Raw genomic sequence first — 23537 nt, 5'->3', positions numbered from 1 at the left:
GAACCCAGATCCACTATGACTTAGCTAGTGCACAACTTAGTTTCATGTAAATCAGTTATTGTTAATCATTTATATTACAGAGTGAGCCATTTCTGCTCCTGTTTTATGGCTGCACTGGCAAGTGGGTGCCAGAGAAAAAGGGAATTCCCTGGGTAGCTAGACTCCACCCTCAAACCTCTTTACTTCTTCCTGATGATTGTGTTGCAAAGTTCTTAACAATGGACCCTTGATTCAGATCCCGAAGCACTAGCATATTAATGCTGTGGCACATGCGTTGCATTCTAGTTCAGTGAAATTTTTCTCAAAGCTGGTTCCTATTTCTGGCAGCAACCCTTCAGTCCTGGAACTTCAGTTCCAGCCAAAATAAAATATTATGTCAGGTCTCTATTTTTCCTGAAGCACCATGGCATTTTTATGGATTGTGGAGACAGTTTTATGTAAGACTTTAATGGTAACAATAAAGGACCCAGATCCCCTTCTCTGGCCTGTTATCCTTTCCTCTATGTCCCAGCAGTATCATACAGCTTCCAAAAGGCGCACCATCGTAACCTTCCCAATGAAATCTGTCATTCACTTATTGTGTGATGTGATCTTCACTTTCCTTTTTTTTTTTTTTAACTCATCCACAACAGATTAAATTATTTTTTATCTGTAGTTGGTTGCATATTTAAAGGGGAAAAAAAAAAGTTCCCCATATCATGATTATATGATTCAAAATTGTCCTGTTATTCAATTAAACGATGCTAATAAAGTTTTAAAAGAGCTGCTTAATATGTAAATATTTTATTTATACAGCTAATGATGATAATTCAGAGAAGGAAATATTATATTACATTTTAAAGACTTTTAAATATAGAAGAGACAAACTTTGCCTAATTTAATTTTTTTCAATATGTATCAATTTAACTAACATGGGATGAATTTGTGTGCTATGGGACTATCTTTAGCATGATAGGGTCACCATGTAATGGTATTATGAAGGCCAGATTTTTCAACTTCAGTGAATGGATAAGAAAATTTTTCTGAGTTTATTATGTTTCCATTATTTGAGTTTAAAAATAAAGGAGCATTCTGAAGTCATGTCTTTGTAAGAAGATGAGCCAGTGCACACATGGTAATCTTAGACAAAGTGAGTGCTTTTCTAACTTAATTAAATGTTTAAAGTCCTGTTGTTTCACTAAATGGTTATCCTTTTAAATGAGAAGTTAATTACAATAATTTTAGGAAAATTTCAGAAATACACTTTTTGTGGTTTGTTGTTGTTGGCTATTACAAACAATTGTAAAATGTTAGTCATGTAGATTTGCCACTAGTATACAATTACTGTTCACAACATCTTTAGTTTCATGTTCCATAAAATCAAGCTTCCTGTCTTTACATTTTAGAACCTAGATTATGATCTTTGAGATTTCACTATGTTAATGCATACAAATTACTAAGGAAAGGAAATAGCATAGTATGAGAAGACAAAGAAATTGAACAATAAAAGTAGACTTTTTGTATAATAAGCAGCATCTTAATACTTGATGAACTTAGCTACAGAATTTGCTAAAGCATATATTTAATAAAGCAAGCATTTGTCTGGAAATGTCTTACCATTTTAATGTAGAAAGCACAGAGAACACACTGAGATACTATTATGGTGGGTTATTGGTAAAAATGAACAATGATGATATTCTTACAACAAGCATTTTATATATATTTTTTTAAGTAACATAAGTTTTGTGGGAACTGCATGATAAATTTCTTTCTCAACAGAAACTTCAGTTAATATTTTAGAACATAATCACTTTCAGGAAAGACCTTACTTAAGCTAATAAAATTTTCTTTCTAAGGAATTATTAAAATACCGAACTTAAGGAAATTTTCTAATATTTGAGTCTTATTTATGAACATTAGGTAAGGTATAAGCTTTAACTATGGTTTGTTTTACATAATAAATATATTTGTTATATTAGTTTCTTTGTGTGTATGCCCATCTATATAAACACATAGAATTAGTGAATAATGTTGCATATAAATTGCATTTAATGTGGCAAATGTATTTTGACATATGCACAAAACATTTAATATAGTATCTCGAGTATAATGAGCTGTCGATAAAGAGAAAACACTTATTAAAAGCAATTATTATATTATAGAGAAGGGTTAACACAGACTCACTAAATCATCACTCTTTCATACTCTGAGTATTAATTTTATGTCAGTTTCATTTGGTTAAATGAAAAAATGCTAGAGCTCTTCTCAAGTTTTTAATTAAACATAATTATGAATTATAGAGCCTTCTCTTTTCATTATGAAAACTTTCTTTTAATAAGGCATTACCTTATAGCTAAGAGCATTATAGAACTCTGTTTGTAATATAATAAATATAATCACAAATACAGTATTTCCAGTAGCCAGATCTTTAATATCATGGATTTTGCCAAGTTTGACATACTTTATAAAACTCAAGTTCAAAATGTTTCTATGCCATAAAGCTAGCCTTTTCTGCAGTTAGGAAATGTATATTTCCAGAGTGGAAAGAGGTGAATGTATAGGTGGTATGGTGGAGAGATGATCATAGAAGGCCCATGTCATCTTATTGAGGTTTAGGGAGAAAAAAGTACAATAATGTTTTGAAAATATATTTTCAAAATGCTATGGGAACTTTGTCTCAGATAAAGCCCTATATTTATTTATGGGGAAGTTTAAAAAGGATTCTCATATATATTATCTCACTTGTCTACTTAAGAAATCTATGACACTGGCAGTATACTGACTATAGAGGGTTGGCAATCCTATATAATAAAGCGTAATATGCAAATTGACCAAACAGCCAAACAGCAGAATGACCATCCGGGACCATGCTATGACACTCACTGGCACCAGGCCAGCCAAGGCAGGTGCGATTCGACTGGTTGGGGGCCAGCCATCACCCCATAATCGCACTGCAGAGGGAGGCCCAGGCCGCTGGCTGGCAGGGCGATCAATGGGGGGACTCCACAATCGCCCCAAAGAGGGAGACCCAGGCCACCAACCAGCGGGCTGTGGCGGGTGGGCGGGGCCTCCCTCTGTGAAGAAAGTCCCATCCCAGGTGCCAGCAGGAAGCCGATGCCAGGAGCCGGGGGAAGGGAGGCCTACTCCTGCACGAATTTCATGCATCGGGCCTCTAGTTATTAGATAAATGAACAGGAATGAGCACTGAGGTTTTTATGCTCCAGCTGTTGCCATTTTCATTTCCATAGCTATGACCAGAAAACTTAGTGTTTTAGTGTAAATAAATGAACGCTTATTACATGGCTACATTTGTGTGTGGAGCTTAATCATAAACACATTCTTTATAATTTCCAATATTTCATAGTAAATGCCCATTCTGGAAGCGTCCCTTTGACGTCGTAATTAAACATAACCTTAAAAACAGGAAAATGTCTCCTTAGTATTGCCACAAGTACATGAACACAGCATGCACATAAATGCATGGGACACAAAATTCATGTGACACACACACACAAAAAATACTCATACACTCCTGAGAATACAAGGTTTATGCTTCTGTGCTAATTTTTCTTCTGTTTAGAATTTGTAAACTAACTCTTTCGAGAAACCAGGTACTTTGTGTATTGTACTTACATTATCAAGTACTTAAAATAGCATGATAGTCAAGAGACTGTGTGTCCAGCTGGCTTGGCTCAGAGATTGAGCATCAACCTATGAACCAGGAGGTCACGGTTCGATTCCCAGTCAGGGCATATTGCTCGGGTTGTGAGCTCAATCCCCGGTGTGGGGCATGCAGGAGGCAGTCGATCAATGATTCTCTCTCATCATAGATGTTTCTATCTCACTCTACCTCTCCCTTTCTCTCTGAAATCAATAAAAATATATATTTTAAAACAAACAAACAAAAAAGACTGTGAGAAATGTCTTTTTTTTTTATTGACAGTGCTAATAATTTAGGTACTCTATTGTCCTTTTTCTTTAACTTCTTTAAGTAATTTGCATGTCGAAAATCAGGATAAAATAATTCCAATATCCATCTTAAAAGAAAAATATTACTGCAGTTGTGGAAAATTTGGACTTTCTTTTCACTGGCATGAGACCATTTCTATCTATCCGTTTAATTTTCTTCTTTCTTTCTTTTTTTTTTAATCTTCACCCGAGGAAATTTTTTCATTGATTTTTAGGGAGAGTGGAAGAGAGAGGGAAAGACAGAGAGAAACATCCATGTGAGAGAACACAACCATTGGTTGCCTCCTGCATGAGCCCTGACCAGGGCCAGGGCTGGGGAGGAGCCTGCAAACAAGGTACATGCCCTTGACCAGAATGGAACCCAGGACTCTTTGGTCTACAGACTGACGCTCTAACCACTGAGCAAAACCGCTGGGGCTGTTTAGTTTTTGATACTTGGATATTGAAAAGTGGCCCTTTTCTTCTTGACATCTTTATTCTGTGTTTTAGGCTTGATACAGCTATTATTTCATTTAAACAACAAAACACTGATATGAGGCAAATCATTGCTGGATGCTCTGATAATTTATGATTAGCAATGGCAGTTTACTATGTATTGCATATGCTTTAAAAAGCCTTTTCACTTATTTCTAGCAACTCCTAGCCTTTTCTTTGCACACATTGACATGAACAAAGATAGTCTCTTTACCCATTGTGGTGAATTGATTATTAAATCAAGCAAGCAAGAAGGGTTATTCATGAATCATAGAAAAATGGTGTCATTCTAGAATACTGCTTTAATTACTGTTGTGTAATCATTAAAGTTATTTTCAAATTGATTAATCATACTCTCTTAACCTAATCTTTCTTTTTCAGGAGGAAATCAGTATAGAATTGTTATCCATGATGTTATGATAGCTTCTGAATAACAGAATTTACATTGTGAAAAAGTCGGGTGTTGCTGTGGTGTGCTGGGACCAGTTTGTAGACCTAGGGAGCCAATTGTAAGTTTGAGAGTAGTTGACATTATCTTAACTTAGTGACTTGAAGTTCACTGTGGTGAGAATATTTCCGTCATAGAAAGTGGCAAATTATACAAACCAGATCATTTCTCTCCTCCTACCAGTTCATAACTGGGTATAATTCATTCTAAAACATTCATAAAGAGAATAAAAATATTGCATACATGATTGAAAATTTTGAAGTCTAGAAGTGCTGACTAAATACCTATGTGAAAATGACTAAATAAAATATTTTAAATGTTTAGAATATAAAGAAATAGGTACTCACACACATACAAACATACCTACACTTCTTATTTTGGCATTGCACTTAATTACAACCAGAAAAAAAGTATGCTTTAATTTTACTCCACTTTTTAGTAGCAAAGCTATAAAAGAAAATATGAAAGAAGTAAAATCATACAGACTTGTAAAGCCCATATATTTTTTAAAAGGAAACATAATTAAACCTTGTTGATTGGCCAAAAAAAATTATGAGCACAGCTGGATCTTTTTAAATATGTATTGGTAAAAAGAGCTAGAAAATATAATCACCTCCTTTCTAAAATCGATTTTAGTTTTTTAAAAGTCAAGATGTATTTCACTAAATACTAGGTGTGAAGTGACAGTTAATGATTCAAATAAAATTAAAATGCTAATAAATTTAGTAAAAATTTCAGTTAATTAAATCTTATTCATGATATATTTTAAGTTTAATAATATTATTAGTAATAGGTGTTATTATTGAATTGGTACTACGTTTCAGATATATGCACTTTAAATTCCCAAACTTTCCTCTTTACAACAATCATGTGTGGATTCTATAAATGGGGAATCTGAATTTCAAAAGACCACACAGTAAGTAGCAACAATGCATTTCCAACAAAGGTTGTCTAGCTTCAAAGCTCCTGCTACTTTCCCTAAATCATCCTTCCTGTCAAATTATGTAAAAGATATAAACAATATGTAAAGCTATAAAACATATACAACTTTAATTATAACCACAATTTGGTTAATCAATTTCAATTTTTAAAAAATATATGCTATTGTTAGGATTTTCCACATTGATTGAAAACTGTTGCAAGATAAGCAGAGGAAACACTTTGTGTGTTGGAAACTTACATTTTGCAAGTAAATTGTGTACTTCTTTTGTACAACACAGGTGTTAACCCATAGGTGTTATGTACAACAAAAATTTTTGATACTTAAGCCCCTTTCCCTCCACAGTATAGTGGAACACTGAATGCTATTTAATATCTGTGCCTCATGAGCATTTGAAGCTGTGCTGTATGATGTAAAAAAATATTAAATTGTGAGTTTTGATGGAATGCCTCAATTTGATATAAAATTATAACCCATGAATTGTCTGCAAGACCTAGATGAAAGCTTAACTTTCTCATCAACTCAACTCTATATGTTCATATGCTATCTTGGTAGAGATTAGAAATAGATGTAGAAGACATTTCATATATATATATATATATATATATATATATATATATATATTTCTAATATAATAATGTGAACTAATGTAAAAGTAATTATTGTATTTTTATTTTCAATTATATTTTTATTCAACGAAAATTATTTTCTTTATGTAATTCCTTTAATGTTACATTCAAATTAGCCTAAAATATTACAAATACATAGATAATAATTGTATTTAAGTCTTATGATTCTATATCAAATGTGTAATTGCACTTAAGATGTTCAAAAGAGTGTTTTAGAATCTCCTTATATAGTAGGCAATTCTTAAGGCTTTATACAGAATGTTTTATTCCATATGTGGGATTAAAGGAAGGATTCGTGGGTAGATAGTTAGGGTCTGTTTCATGCAAATATGCATATCTATCTTTCTATAATTGCCCTCCTCCCATGGTGAAATGGAGTAATAGTAATATTATTCAGGCATTTTCCATGAAGTGCTCAAACAAAATCACTGGTTATGCATCCTCCAAAATCAAAATTTTTAACTTTACTTTTATTGTTGATACTATTACTGATATCCCCTATTTTCCATCCCTTTGCCCACCCCCACCTAGCCCCCTGTTCTCCCTTCCCTCTGGCCCTCACCACATTGTTCTCTGTATCTATGGGTTATGCATGTATGACCTTTGACTAATCCCTTCACCTTCTTTTATCCAGTCTCCTCCTCCTCCTCGCTTCTGACAGCTGTCAGTCTGTTCCTCTGTTTCTATTTTGTTCATCAGTTTATTTTGTCCATTAGATACTACATATAAGTGAGATCATATGCTATATCTCTTTCTCTGACTGGCTTATTTCCCTTAGCATTATAATCTCCAGGTCCATCCATGTTGTTGCAAAAGGTAAAGATTTCTTTCTTTTTATGGTCATGTAGTATTCCATTGTGTAAATGTACCACAGCTTTTTTATCTACTCATTTACAGATGGGCACTTGGGCTGTTTCCAGATCTTGGCTATAATTCTGCAATGGACATTGGGGTGGATATTTTATTTCAAATTGGTATTTTGGGATTCTTAGGATATATTCCCAGAAGTGATATTGATGGGTCAAAATGCGGTTCCATTTTTAATTTTTGGAGGAAACATCACAATAGTTTCCAGTGGCTGTACCAGTCTGCCTTCTCACCAACAGTGTACTAGGATTCGCTTTTCTCCACATCTTTGTCAGTACTTGTTGTTTGTTGATTTATTGACAGTAGCCATTCTGACAGGTATGAGGTGATAGCTCACTGTGGTTTAATTTGCATCTCCCTGATTAGTGATCTTGAACACTTTTTCATATGTTTCTTGGCCATCTGTACATCCTCTTTGGAGAAGTGGCTTTTTAGGTCCTTTGCACTTTTAATTGAATTGTTTGCCTTCTTGGTGTTAAGTTGTATATGTTCTTTATATATTTTGGAAATTAACTCCTTTTCAGATGTTCTATTTGCAAATATGTTCTCCTATACAGTGGGTTCCCTTTTCATTTTTTTAATGATTTTTTTTACTGTGCAGAAGCTATGTAGTTTGATGTAGTGTTATTTATTTTTTCTTGTTTTATTTACTCAAGGAGATATATCAGCAAGTATAAAAGTGTTTTCCTTAAGATCAAGAACAAGACAGAGATGTCCACTTTCATCACTCTTAGTCAATAAAGTGCTAGAAGTCCTAGCCACAATAATCACACAAGAATAAGAAGAAAAAAAAAAAAGCATAAATTGAAAAGGAGGAAGTAAAACTATCACTATTCACAAATGACATGATATTGTACAAAGAAAATCCCAAAGTCTCCACCAAAAATCTACTAGATCTACTAACTGAATTCCACAAAGTAGCAGGATACAAAATTAATAACCAAAACAATAAATATATAACCCACCATGCTCTCAATAAAAAGTATAGGGTATAGATATTTGGCTCAAAGATAGATTATAGCATAAATTGGTATGTATTATCCTCACAGTTCTACAACATTGTCAGTTCCCAATACTTCTTTCTTCACAGACAGGCAAATCTTGGACTCAACTATCATTAATACTTTCCTGTGTCCAAGTGGAACTTCAGAATCTATCTCTTTGAGCTCAACCACTTCCTTCATCACTCAGAATGGCATGTACAAACTAAGCGGAGGCCTCATCTTTCCCTCTCTTATTCATAATCTTTTAGACCATGGCAACCATTTTGGCTTTTCTGGCCTTTGTCACCAATCACCTATACTTTAATATTATTTACTGCATAGACCAGCAGTTTTTAACATTTTACTATCAAAAATTATTTTTAATTATTCTTTTATCCCCCTACTAAGATCTCATATTTCAGATTTTTTCCAAATAAATTACATTGCAGTTATTCCCAACTCAAAATTGGTAATAATAGTGATAAGGAGGAGGAAGAGGATAATATGCTATTTGGAGATCCATCAGAAACTTCTTTTTCATATTTTTATGGTCAACATATTTTCATCAGACTTAGTCTTTATTATTTTGAGAAATCATTAAATCGCACAAGTTGATTTAATCACAGAGCACTGATTTTATTTTATTTATTTTTAATTTTTAGAAAGCAAATATAGTCAATGTGAATAAAATTTATTTGTGGGGAGTATCAAATAGTATTCCATAAATATAAGTTCTAATTTTCTTAAACTTCTAATCAGGAAAATGTCTTTACAAAAACAATCACAAATTGACTTTACTGCAAAGAAGTCACCCTTTGTCTGTTTCCCTTCTTGCCAGTATAGCTGCAATAGAGAGAAGTAGATCACAGAGCATTTAATGCTACCAGCAGCAGTCAAAAGGCAATTAATTTCTGCTTGATGCTTGGGCCAGAATCCCAAGTTGGTTGGAGTTTTTTAGTTCTTTTTATTGTATTACTGTTATGTATTATTTATTATTTTAATAGTTTGTCTTTTATACTGTAAAATTAAAACAAAATCAACTTATAAATTATTTGCCATTAATCTTCCAAGATGATTATTTCTAAGGTTAAAGAATACCTAAATTAATTACTTTTTAAACCCTCTATGCGAAGCAAGTTATAAGCAGACAGTATTTCCAAGCAAACACATAAGAACAAAGTATTTAAGACAGTGGGTTTATAATTGTTGTTCAGTAAATACTTCTGATCTGATTTTTTAACCCAGTTAAGAGTGTTAGTAAAAACATTTTGTATACTCTAACATTGAAGCAGAATGTGACTCCTGCTTACCTAAATTTATAGATCTGGCCACCAGGATTCTTTAGAGAAAAAGAAACACACAGGGACGCACGCTATCTGACTCCGGTTTATTGGTATGCCAGGTTGGGTTAAGTTTCATCGAATTTCCCAATAAAACTTTCAGGGGAAACAAAAATTCATACATTGATCCCACCGGGCCTTGTAAAGTGTCACCTCCACAGTTTCATTGGAAAATCATAATTAAAGCTTCAGCTTCATTTGTGGACTAGCCAGAAACAACACACAGATCCTTTTAGAGATGCATGAATTTTGAATGTAAAATAGCCTGCTAGTGACTGTGTAAATTTTAAACTCCTCGGTTTTAGGTTGAGTTCTGTTTTCAGAACAAAATTTCCCTCCACTTACAGAAGAAATACTCTCTAACTCCTGATTTTGTCAAATTCATCATTGTCTTTTTTGGTTGCAGTTTCAGCATATTTTATTATATTTCTGTATGTGTTACTTTTAAAGCATACCACAAGAAATTATCAAACCACTTAAAACCTTCAAATAAAAATATCTGAAGCAGTTTGTGCCCCCAGTTGTACATATTTATAGTTTAAGATTCTTTTTTATTAAATTTATTGGGGTGACATTGGTTAATAAAATAATTTAGGTTTCAAGTGTATAATTGTGTAATACATCATCTGTGCATTGTGTTGTGTGCCTACTACCCCAAATCAAGTCTTCATTCATCACCATATGTTTGCCCCCTTTTACCTTTTAAGACTCCCCCACTCTCCTTCCCTCTGGTAACCACCATACTTTTGTCTATGTATCTGAGTTTTTGTTTATCATATCTATCATTTTCAATTACTGAGGTCCTTAGACCACCATCCTCCCCAAATAATGGCTAGAACTTACATTTGATTATTGAATGCTCACAGTATATAAGTACTGTACTAAACTGTTTACTCAATTTAATGCCCTTCACTTTAACTCTATGTTAAAATAAGGAAAAGGTAGGTTAATGGTTAAATAAATAGGGGGGTGTCACAGATTATGCTCTTAACATCTGTGCATTTGACATCTCGTGTAAAAATGATTCTGTTTCAGTAGTTTAGCATTCATAGCAATATTTAGAATCACAATTAAGTGGGGATGTTTCTCCAATCCTTGTTTTTGTGAAAAGGACATGCAATGGGTAAAGATATTTGGGGAGTTTAGAAAATGTGTGTATGTCTGTTTCTATCACTGAATGACACTTGAGGCCTAGAAGCATTGCATGACAGTATGTGACCTGTGATAAGCTCTTTAGTCAATCTGAGGCTTATTTTTTCTTGTCCATAAACTAGAGGCCCAATGCATGAAATTAGTGCAAGGGGTTTGGCCCTCAAAGCTGCAGCGGCTTGCCTCAGCCCTCACAGCCCTGGCTTTGTCCAGAAGGTTGTCTGGAATGCTGTCCAGAAGGTCCTTTGGCTGTCCAGTCTAATTAGCATATTACGCTTTTATTATTATAGGTAGAGCTAGTAGAAATAAATGATCTGTAAGAACCTGTTCTGTAAGAACCTGCCCAAGTTATAAAACCCATACCTATGAAATAAATCGCTATTTAATAAAATAATTTATTATAGCTCTTACAGGAATTGGTATATTGTAGAAACACAATTAGCACTGACAGAAACACTTCTTGAGCAATTTTAATCTGCAGACAATCTAGTTATTGGCTTGGAGGAGATAAGGCTTATCTGTAGTAGAAAGGTGGTTTATTTACACATGAGAAGTTCACACTAACTTCTGAATCAAGTTGGTCATTCCTCCAGAGTTGTGTAACTTGGAGTTATAGATGTCTTGTCTCAAATTATTATCTGTATTCAGTTGTTCTCTACGGGGGGTAACTTTGCGCCTGAAGGATATTGGTACTGTCTAGAGACATTTTTGAGTGTCACAGCTGCAATGGGGTTGCCAGATAAACCAATATAAATATAGTTGCCAGTCAAATTAGAATTTCTGATGAAATTCAATATTTTAATATAAGTATGTCCCATGCAATATTTGGTATAAACTTATACTAAAATATTATTCATTGTTTATCTGGATTTTTAATTGAACTGGGAATCTTGTATAGTATCTGGCAACACTAAAGTGGGTTAGGCAGTGGCTGGAGCCATTTAGAGAGTAGATGGCAGGAATGCTGTTAAACATCCTATAGTGTCCAATACAGCCTTCACCACCCATTTTTCTTGAACTAGAAGCCCAGTGCGTGAAATCATGTGGCCCCGCCCACCCACGCATCCTCACCATGCTCACAGCCTCGCCCACCCGCACTGGTTTTGGTCGTTACAGCATTAGGGCCACAGGCCTTTTATACTATATACTAGGGGCCCGGTGCACCAAGATTCATGCACGGGGGGTGGGTCCCTCAGCCCGACCTGCACCCTCTCCAATCTGGGAGCCCTCAGGGGAGCCCTCTCCAATCTAGGAGTTTCTGTCTGTCTTTGCAATCATATGAGCGAATTGTCTGAGACCCCAACACAGTTTGGTTTTGTGCTCACAGAATAGTAGAGGTCTTTTTTTTTTTTCTTTGCTCCATTGGTGGAGATTTCCTAGAAGTTGCAGGGTATCTTCCTTTTAATTTTTCTTAGACACTCTGACTTTACCTTTGTCTCTCACCTTTGCTTTCCCTCCATCCTTCACCTGCAACAGTAACTTGCTCCAGGCTCACTTTGCTCTAGTGCAGTGATGGTGAACCTTTTGAGCTCGGCGTGTCAGCATTTTGAAAAACCCTAACTTAACTCTGGTGCCATGTCACATATAGAAATTTTTTGATATTTGCAACCGTAGTAAAACAAGGACTTATATTTTTGATATTTATTTTATATATTTAAATGTCATTTAACAAAGAAAAATCAACCAAAAAAATGAGTTCGCATGTCACCTCTAACATGCGTGTCATAGGTTCACCATCACTGCTCTAGTGTCTAGGAGATCCCGCAACATGTCTGCCAGCAGAACTACAATTCCCAGCATTCCTGGTGCTCCCTGCGCTCTGGGCTTCTTCTTCCAGTCCAGGGGCTGCTACCAGAACTACAATTCCCAGAATTTCTGGTGCTCCCCGTGCTCTTGGTTTGCGCTTCCGGTCCAGGGGCTGCAGAAACAAAAAGGACTGGGAACTTCAGCTGCCCCCAGGCCGGGTTGACAGGACCGGATGCTCTAGTGGCATCCCTGGGACTCAGGCCACTCGGTGCCTGTGCGTGTAGACCTGGAGCAACCAAGAAGGCATTCCTGCCCCACCCCCGGCCACTCGGTGCCTGCACGCTGTCCACAGGTCCGCCATCTTTGTTGGGTTAATTTGCATACTCACTCCTGATTGACTGTGGGGCGTTGTGAAGGGATGGTCAATTTACATATTTGTCTATTATTACTGTAGATAGTTCACATTTCACTGTACATAAATGTACAAGAATTATCCAGTCCAAAATGACAATATTGCTGAGAGTGAGAATTATAGCCCTTGTGCAATCTGTTCCTTCACTTGGTATAACATTGAATCTCTTGGGTTTTAAATTTTATAATAGTCACCCTGATTTGGTACTTTCCTATCTGAATTTTTAGAGTTATCATTACATATATAAAATGGAGATAATATTATCAGTTCCCACTTTCCATTACTTATATATGAAAGATGTGTAAAATGTGCTTTGAAAAATTAATATCTATATTAATAAAAGCATAATATGCTAATTAGACCAGATAGTCGAACGGCCTTCTGTACGTCATTCCGGACATTCTTCTGGACGAAGCTGCGGCAACGGGGGCCGAGGCTGAGGTGGTTAGGGGCGATCAAGCAGGCAGGCAGAGCGGTTAGGGGCGATCAGGCAGTCAGGCAGAGTGATTAGGAGTGATAAGGAAGGCAGGCAAAGTGGTTATGGATGATCAGGCAGGCAGATGAGTAGTTAGGGGTGATCAGACAGGCAGGCAAGTGGTTAGGGGTGATGAGACAGGCAGGTGAGTGGTTAGGGGTGATGAGGCAGGCAGGCGAGTGGTTAGGGGCGATCTGGCAGGCAGGCAGGCAATTGTTTAGGAGCCAGCAGTCCCAGATTGTGAAAGGGTGCAGGACGGGCTGAGGGAATACCCCCCCCCCCCCCACCCCTGGCATGCACGAATTTTGTGCACCAGGCCTAAAGTAAAGTAATATTTTCTTATGCTTTCTCTTTTCTTTCAAGCTGAAGATTGCTTAAATTCTTAGAACAAGGCCCCTTAGGGTTATAACTGCAATCATATTCCAAGACTAGAGAATGAAAATCAAGCATCCAGCATTAATTCAGAATTAGGTGCTCAGCATTGGGGATATGAAAATGAATAAGGTAAATTTCTTAATATTAAATAAGGCAGAGTCTAGAATCCAGAGAAGCAAAGCAGAGATGAAGATAAATGAGAAGCTCAATAATTTATGAGTTGCTGCTATAAAAAAACATGTTAGTCATTGTGGCGACTTGCCAGAAAAGGCTCAGACCATGGCATAAATGTAGGCTCTCCTGGTCCATGTCCAAGGGATTTACCAAGCTGCTGGCAGAATTGGTCATGCATTTTTGGGCACTTCACTACAAACGCTGCATGCTGTTGTCTGATGCAGCAAGAAGTCTCAGTCCCTTTTGCCCTGTTGACAGCTGTACATTAGAAACATCACAATTCTTCTGGCCACTGCCAACTTACATATTGTCCCTAATTTCTGAAGAAAAAAAAATAGGTTTTTTACTCATCCTCTCAAGGATGCACTATCATCATATAACTTCAAACCATTTGCTGACTTAAGAACCAAATAGGACAGTGATGGCAAACCTTTTGAGCTCAGCGTGTCAGCATTTTGAAAAACCCTAACTCAACTCTGGTGCCATGTCACATATAGAAATTTTTTGATATTTTCAACCATAGTAAAAAAAGATTTATATTTTTGATATTTATTTTATATATTTAAATGCCATTTAACAAAGAAAAATCAACCAAAAAAATGAGTTTGCGTGTCACCTCTGACACGCGTGTCATAGGTTCGCCATCACTGAAATAGGAGATGAATGGAGGGGTGCATGTGGAGGTCTGCATTCTTTTCATGCCCTTGTCTAGTTGATTCTGCATTGGGGGTATGAAAATGTAAATGTGAATGCCAGTCCAGTGTTAGTTATCTTTATTTGCTTACTTTATTCTTTATTCCAATTACTGACTAAATGAGGACCGTAGTTGGTATCAAACACATATTCTGGCAGAGAAAGTAAAGGATCCGTGTATGGCAGAATGTGGTAAGCATTGTAAGAAAGGAACAAAGACCATGTGATGGGATCTCTGATGAGGGTGTGCTCTTTAAGCTAATAGGGTCAGGAAGAATATCAACAACACTTCTCCGGAGTCTCCTAGTCCCCTGGGAGGTGCAAATGGCGATCCTTGTGAATTCCATTGCTTTCAGGCACAATCCAAGCATTTATGTGTACCTTGCTTTGTTGGATGGGCGGCCATGACATTTCTGTCGTTTATGTTTTCTCTCTGGGATAGAATAAGAGGCAAAAAGTCAGTTCTGGGTATCTGTAACCGGTTTCTAAGTCTAGAGTGTGTAACTAGATTACACAGAAAACATGTACTAGGTGTTTTGTTTCATTTTTGTGGTAGAGACTTTCAACTTGGAATTGAGAACAAACTCTATGCTACTGGTAAATGTGACTCAAGTAAGTGGCATTGTATTCTCATTTTGTGTGTATTTCGATTCTTTAAATTTTTAACAAGCATAGTTTTTTTTTTTTAAATTAAATATATTTGGTGTTTATCCCAGGAGTGCAATGCAGTGCCAGGCAAGATAATTAATTCTGAGGAAATGTCTGCATATAGGTGTGGATGATTTTATAAAGTATCTCAAGCCTCCATATGCTTTCCTTGTATATCATTACTTTGTATGGCATAATTGTGTAGTAAGTTACCAAGTGTAATATCTGTTTACATAACTAGCTCTTACTAAATACTGTCACAATCAAGTACACTAAATTTTGATTAATCTCACTTTAAGAATTAATTGTAAAAAAATAATTCAAATGTTTTGGGAAAAAGTTAAATTAAAATTTACTATTACCTAATAGTAACTATTCTATTACATACCCTTTGTTTAGCTATACAGTTAATCTTTCAATATAGCCCACCATGTAGGCACTTCAGGGTCAGTAACAGAAATAAACAAGATATCTTCTATAAATTATTTGTTCAAAACATGCAATTGGCTACACAAATATAATAAAAATGAATATATGTTTTATCTCACTAAATTGGGATGTATCTGAGTTGTTTCACCCCTGAGAGCATATTGGACATCCCATGAATAATCAAGGAGGCAGTGAACAGGGAGGCTGGCTAGAGAAAGAGTACATCCACCAATTGACAGCCACTGCCCCAGTCTGTAGAATGATTTTTGCATGCTGACTACAACCATAATTATCACTCTTATTATTACTAAACTATTACTAAAAAAATGAGAATTTATTTTTTGTCTTTAAAATTGGAATTTGCTTTATAAGAGAAACGATAATCATAGCTGTACTTTTTTCATATCAAAGGTATAAGAAATAGTGGATGCTTTTGGTGCTATTTTCTAGTCTAGTTTAGCATAGTGGTTTTCAATCCTATGTTCCCCATACATATCTCAGTGTATATTAGATGCATTCACTAATAGTAGTAGCTCACTGTGGCTATGGTTCTCAAATCTGGAGAATGGATCAGTCTGAGAGGGTTTAAGAACCTCTTTGGAAAGTTGTTTACTCTAAAAAAGAAAAATCTGGAGAGGCAGAAATGCCTACTCATTAAGAATCTGGGGTAGCAAGTTGAATAAATTTCCCCAAAGGAAGGCAATTTCCTCTTTTAAATGTGAAAATTACTAACATCAGTAAGATTATTCTATAAATTTCCTTTTCTCCATCCACAGTCCCTATACCTATGTAAAAATAATCATTAGCTTCCTAGACCTACTATTTGTTCAGCTTTGTTCATAAGAACAGAATATCTATCATTTTGAATAGCTTACAAAACGTTGATACAAGAAGTTGTAAAGGACTACAGAGACTGGCTTAGTATTCAATCTTTCTTAGGGAATATGAGAAAGTATTCATTTTTAGTCTAAGCTAGAGACATTCCTTTACATTTTGATATTTTACAGACATAAGTAAGTTACGACCTTCATTTAAACAAGTTAATAAGTTTACGCAGGGTAGCCAAAAATATACTCAATCATACCTTAATATGTCTCTTTTGCTCAAAAGCATTCTGTGCCACGAGTGAACAGAACAAGCCCTCACATTAGTTGTCTTCAATAAAACATTATCTTTTGGCTTCATTTTGCACTAGGGGAAATAAAAAGTCACATGTGGAGAAGTTCTAAATGGTAGACAGAACTAATCCTTGGGGGGCAATTTTTATCCTCCACGGAAGTATTGCAGACTTCTTCCATTAGCATAGTCCCAGGGAGCAAAAGGTTAGGGAAGTACAGGGACTGCCAACTCTACCTGAATACATAAGTCAACATTTCCTCCAGGCACTGAGTGCGCCCACGTGTGCATTAAAGTATCTGAGACGGGAAACAACAATTGTAATATTTTACACTGGAATATATGCTGTGCACATGACGACATTTTGTTTATGGTTGTAGGGAAAAAGGGAAGGCAGTTTCCAGATTTCCCCCTCAGCACCTACCATTTGGCATAGGATATGGGAGGTTGAAGAAAACGGAGGGAGTTTTGCCTCAGTTGAAACAGCTGGGAAACAGATGGAAGCTCATGTGCGATTTGCCAAAAGCTTCTTGCAAAGATTCCACCCATTTTCCACCCTAGAAAAGCTAGTTGGGAGATAGGAATAGAGGCCTCAGAATCGGCAAATGATGGGTTTTGAAAAATGTAAGAAAAAAGCCAAAGGATTTTTTTGAACTTAATATTATAGGAAGTATAAATACAGAGATGCAATTCCGAGGAAGATGTTTTCAATAGGAAAGAAATAAGTGGGAGTATCATGGGTGAAAAACCACAGCAGAATCACAATTACAGAGATATAAGTGTATATAGAATTAACATGGGTGCAGCCTCAGCTACCTAGACCTTCTTTCTCTTAAGTAATGAAGTTAAGTACACCCCATCCTTTGTCACGTTAGTTACTATATAATTATTCCATTTGTCATTATCATAAATGTAAGTGTGCACAGTTTACTTCATTTTAGCCAGTGGATTTCACTTCATGAGCTACTTTGGTTTGGATTTCAGGCGTTCAGTAAGTTGCTTTTGGATTTAAATGTTGAATTATAGCCAGACTTTTGTTTAAATTCAGTCACTGGATGTATAAACCTCCTGTGTATATTTCAAGTTACAGTGGGCATGTGTATAAATCCCCTACATGTGACTGTTCTTCTAAGCATTGGCCCAAGTGTTGTGTGCTTTTGTGTTTGTTTGTGTGTGTGTATGAGTATGTGTGTATGTATATATATATATGTGTGTGTGTGTGTGTGTGCGTGTTTGTAGTATTTTGAAGTACTTTTGGATGCCACAAAAATTCAAGAAAATCAGCTTCAAAAATAAATACAAGTTAATAGGCTTTTCTCAATGTGAATTTGTTCATTCATGCTTATATAAGGGAATGTGTTAACCATGAATCATTCACACTGAACTGCTCATGAGAAAAAATGCTCTGGCTCTGGTGTTCGTTTTCAAAGTTGCTTTACTGAAGGGAAAAGAGCATTGTCTTCATGTAATGAATAATCAGCCACAGATTTCAGACTGAATGTGGCTCCAAATTGGCAAAAATCATTTTGATTCACGTGAGAACATGGATCCTTGTGAGAGGGACTTATCTGAGTATTCTGGGCTGTGACTGAGTTAGCAGTCTGCCAGAAGAGCCAGTGGAAAAGTTAAATTCAAAGAAAAAAAATCATTGGGAAGTTTTGCTCACACAATACCAGAATAGCTAAATGCTCCAGAAGACGTGGAGGTTGGCAAATCTGTAGCTAAAAGAAATGGGTGTTGGACTGTACGTTTCACTTAGGGCCTGGTAAGTTGGGGTTGGGAAGTCGGTAAGTAAACATGGCCTACGTGAGAGCTCACACATCATTTATTACGTAACTCACCTGGTCCCAGGGACTTACTATAAAGTGCAGTCGGCCTGTGTGTGACACACCACAAACCACTTTTCACTCTGCCTACAGCCTTGCCTGCCCAGCCAAGGTGGGGAGCCCGTGACAAGCCCAGAAATGTGGTCAGTGAATTCTGAAGCATTTCTGACGGTGCCAGGACACCAGTCAGTGAAACATACTCTGTGATCCCTCAGAGGAAAAGTAATGGCCAGGGTGCCAGAATTTTGATGCAAACCTATTGCTGCTGCTGCTACTAGACCTAGAAAACTTCACATCTGGCAAGCTTAGGTTCTGGTAAGAGTCAAAACAAAATTATTTACATTAGAGGGCCTTGTCTAGTAGACATTCATTATGCAGGGCTCTCCTGACTTCACTTATACTTCCCCCAGCCAGACAGAAAGAAAAGAAAAACATGGAAAAAAATCTTTTTCCCCCCCTTAGTGTATTTAAGCATCATTAGATGAAGAAACAAATGTTGCCTGACGAGATCCTTCATAAAGTCTCACTATTTATTACATTTGTCAATTAAAAATAAGTGAAAATGTCCCTCTCTGTAACCTTTGATTGACCATCATTTGGGCTCACAGAAGAGTTCATTGTACTCCCACCTGATAAAGTCATCACTCTTTGCATATACATGCTCAAAAATAACTCAAAACTGAAATAATTTTCAAGAAAGCAAAAACATGCCTTTATTTTGATTATATTGATATCTTACTGAGGATATATTTAACATGAATTCTTAGAGCTGGTATGATTACCTATTAACTGGTTTATGTGGAATTGGTTTCCATTACATACACACATTCTCTTCTTCAGTATATTAAGAATGTCTTCTAATTTACATCTCAGGGATATTAGGTGGATAAATGAAACACTATATGTAGATTATGTCTTAAATACTTAGGAATAAAGATGGAATGATAGGCTCTAAATTATTAACTCTACATGGCATTTCAAGATTTGGGGTTTGGATAGCTAATCTTAGGTGTTGTGCATCTTTTGTCTATCGCATACATCATGAAAAAAATTTAAACTCTGCCTATATTTTGAGTTACATGGACACAATTTAATCATAGATTCCATGTTGGACTAAGTGTCCTCCTATATAATAAAAGCCTAATATGCTAACTGTCCGGTTGTCCATTCAACCAAAGTGCAATATGCTAATGATATGCTAAGGCCGCTCAACTGCTAGCTATGACGTGCATTGACCACCAGGAGGAAGACGTTCTGACCAGTAGGTTAGCTTGCTGCTGGGGTCTGGCCGATCGGGACTGAGTGAGATGGGCCGGACATGCCCTGGAGCCCTCCTGTAGTCCCTCCCCAGCTGGCCAACCTCCTGTGTCCCTCCCTGGCCCCGATTGTGCACTGGGGGGTCCTTTGGCCTGGCCTGCACCCTCTCACAATCCAGGCTGAGGTACCCCCACCCCGAGTGCACGAATTCGTGCACTGGACCTCTAGTTCAAAAATAAAAGAAGAGCATTGCTGTTGCCCTCAAGGAGACTGAACTTAAATTGAATTAAAAGGCTAATGAATACACACACACACATATGCTTAGCCTGATTTTGCACCGACTTTTATGGTTCAGTTGCTAAACATTTGAATTGTTCCAATATACATATACCAAGTCACCACTATTTTTTAGTATTACTCTGTTTAGCCATACTTAGAACTCAAATATATATGTTAAATTATTAGGCAACATTTTATATCTAAAATTGTTTTCTAGATAAGTTTTGGTTTATTTGATCATTGTAAAATTAAGAGCAATTAAATATTTTGTTCATATTTCATAAGAAAATAAACTAGACATTTCCCAATTAAGCTGTGAGTCACTTGAAGGTATATTGAAAAAATAAGAAATATGTAAACTCACCATGATTGGGGGAGATCAGTCTTATTGTTTTTGGTCTCTGTTTTACCCATGTCTAACACAGTACCTGAAAAAGTAGTTAATAAATGTGTCTTGTATGAATGACATAATTGAAGAGTTTGAATGAGTGAGCTAAATCTAATTCTCTCTTGCTTTTGTCTTTCTCCCTAGACTCCCAGGAAGGCAATTACAAGTCAGAAGTCAATAGCAAACCCAGGAAGGAAAGGACAGCATTTACCAAAGAGCAAATCAGAGAACTTGAAGCAGAATTTGCCCATCATAATTATCTGACCAGACTGAGGAGATATGAGATAGCTGTGAACCTGGATCTCACTGAAAGACAGGTAAAGCCAGACTTTGTCATTATATGATATTTTTAATTGCTTTGGGTCAACATTCTTCTCCAGGGACTTTTGCCATATCTAGACCAATGGTTCTTAAATATCATTTGGAAGACAGGTGTTTTATTTCATGATGAAAGTTTTGCCCTGTAAAATAGCAAAATTAGGGATAATATAACAATGTTTTAAAGAAAATGATACTGATTCAGTTTAAGGAATCATTCTTTAATCTGTGATTGTGCCCATTCTGCCTTTAAAATACTTTTTATTTTATATAATGTGGGTAATTTTGTTTGCTTAAATTTCAAAAATCTCCTTATATGGTGTAATAGAAAGTAGGCAACACCATGTGAGTTTCCTCAGTTGCTCTGGATAAGGTTTATATTGCAGTAACACAGACCCCCAAACTTCAAAGATATAACAAAAAAAGTTCATTATTTGCTTACTGTCTATACTAACTTTACAAGTCCAACATTCCAAATAATCACTCACCAGACCCTGTCTGACTCTCTGGCATCTCAATATGTGGTGTCCTTGGTAACCACCGGAGGTAAGACAGAGTTGGAGGTTCATGCATTGACCTTTAAATGTTTTCACCTGGAAATGACCCATGTCACTTCCATTTACACTCTAATGTCCGGAAATAGTCAATTGTGCCACTTTAGTTCAAGGGGGCTGGGAAATGATGGGAGCAAGGGCACAGAGGTCATTGGTAAATATTTCTGACTTATCACCCCAAAATATTTTTCAAACTGTATTGGTCTCAGAAATTCAAAATTCTGGTCCATTCATTTAGAGAACACTTTGGCATTATTAGTACTCTGTGGACTCCAGTAATAAGACTTTTAGGTTCTGTCTTGGATTTTATTTGAATGGCAAGTAATGCTCCCCAGTAGCTCCCAGTGCACTCTGCTATGAGTTCTGATTTGTCCTAGGAGAACCTAACCTACTGATGGTTAACAGTTGCTAATCTTTAGAAAAAATATTCCTGAAAGCAAATGCAAACATCTTTGTGGACAGTGCAGTTATGATTGGCACTCTTAGGGCTAGAGTTTCATTTCCTCCTTCACTGTATGCCCCTCCTCCAGGGATCCCATTGGAACCAAGGAAATAGAAACAAGGTGTGTACAAATGAATCCTATTGTAGAAGTCCAAGCTATTTTATCCAGTTTCCTAAATCATCTTCTGTTAATTTCTATATTGTACCTTTAGATAGGATAGTTCTGGGTAGTGGAAAATATATGGAGGAAGAATTTTATGTGGTTTTATTTATTGGCAGTTTATTTTTTGTTGAACATTATGACTAGTACCTACATTATGAAGCACAGCATTTTTCTTCCTGTGAACGTCACATACAAAACCCCTTCCATAATTGTATGACATTTGGTGTGCTGGACAGTAGGGTCTAAAATCTGCATCATCACACATCTGTGATTTTTTTATTCAGTTTTTTAATTATTATTTTTTATTTATTTTATTTTTTAAAAATATATTTTATTGATTTCTTATAGAGAGGAAGGGAGAGAGACAGAGAGTTAGAAACATCGATGAAAAAGAAACATCGATCAGCTGCCTCCTGCACATCTCCCACTGGGGATGTGCCCGCAACTCAGGTACATGCCCTTGACCGGAATCGAACCCGGGACCCTCCAGTCCGCAGGCCGACGCTCTATCCACTGAGCCAAACCGGTTTTGGCTAATTGTTATTTTTTAATGGGGAACAGGAAAAAAGAAGGGAGGTAGTAATTATACATTAATGTTCTTTTACAGAGACATTGAATTCTAGAAAATACAACCAAGTTTTATTTTATTTTCATTGATTTCAGAGAAGAAGAGAGAGGGAGAGAGAGATAGAAACACCAGTGATGGTAGAGAATCATTGATCAGCTGCCCACTGTGGATCGAGCCCACAACCTGGGCATGTGCCCTGACCGGGAATCAAACTGTGACCTACTGGTTCATAGGTCTATGCTTAATTACTGATCCACGCCGGCTGGGCAACAACCATGTTTTATATGATACATAAAGGAAATAAGAAATTAGGGTTTGCTCCCATTCTACAAAAATGATAGGATGCAGTACTGCACTCTTACTCAAGAGAAAAGTCAAGATTCTATGATTGCTATTCTGGTGATGGCCTATGATTATCTGTCATTATCTGATCACAGAGCAGAGGTTTTGCTTTTGGCTGTTAATAATTTCTTTTTAGAAGCAATTTTGTACATTTTGTTTTGGAATTTTGAAGGTATTTTGGATATTCTTTCTTTTCAACTGACTTGCTACTCTTGGGGGAAAGCATTGTATCCAAGTATATATATATATATATATATATATATATATATATATATATATATTTAATCTTTTTTTAAAAAAAGGTCCCTTTTAATTGTTTTATCAGTTAAACTTTACTATGTAAAAAACCAATTAAGAATCTTAATGGCTTCAAACAATAATTGACATTTAATTTGCTCACAATTTGTGAGAAAGGAATTCTGATTTGGCTCAATTGGACAACTGGCCTTCAACTGGGGGGTCGGTCTGGGCAGCCTCAGCTGGCCAGTGTGTCTCTGTGTGTGTCATCTCATTTTTAATAGACTTCCTGAGATTCTTCAAATGGTGGTAAAAGC

At 36.2% G+C, this 23537-nt stretch overlaps 1 protein-coding gene across 2 annotated transcripts in view; it reads left to right on the top strand.

The window, feature by feature from the left end:
• MEOX2 (mesenchyme homeobox 2) overlaps positions 1-23537 on the top strand; it is a 63383-nt gene that overhangs the window by 27416 nt on the left and 12430 nt on the right. For both annotated transcript variants that reach the window (XM_070425138.1, XM_070425137.1), the window contains exon 2: positions 20741-20913. In XM_070425138.1, the coding sequence (XP_070281239.1) occupies positions 20741-20913 (173 nt within the window). The remainder of the gene's footprint in view (positions 1-20740; positions 20914-23537) is intronic.

Source organism: Myotis yumanensis, unplaced genomic scaffold (genome assembly GCF_028538775.1).
Source record: "Myotis yumanensis isolate MYYU_CA2020_CCGP unplaced genomic scaffold, mMyoYum1.0.hap1 SCAF_9, whole genome shotgun sequence".
Classification (NCBI taxonomy): domain Eukaryota; kingdom Metazoa; phylum Chordata; class Mammalia; order Chiroptera; family Vespertilionidae; genus Myotis; species Myotis yumanensis.
This window is presented reverse-complemented; position numbering and strand designations above follow the sequence as displayed.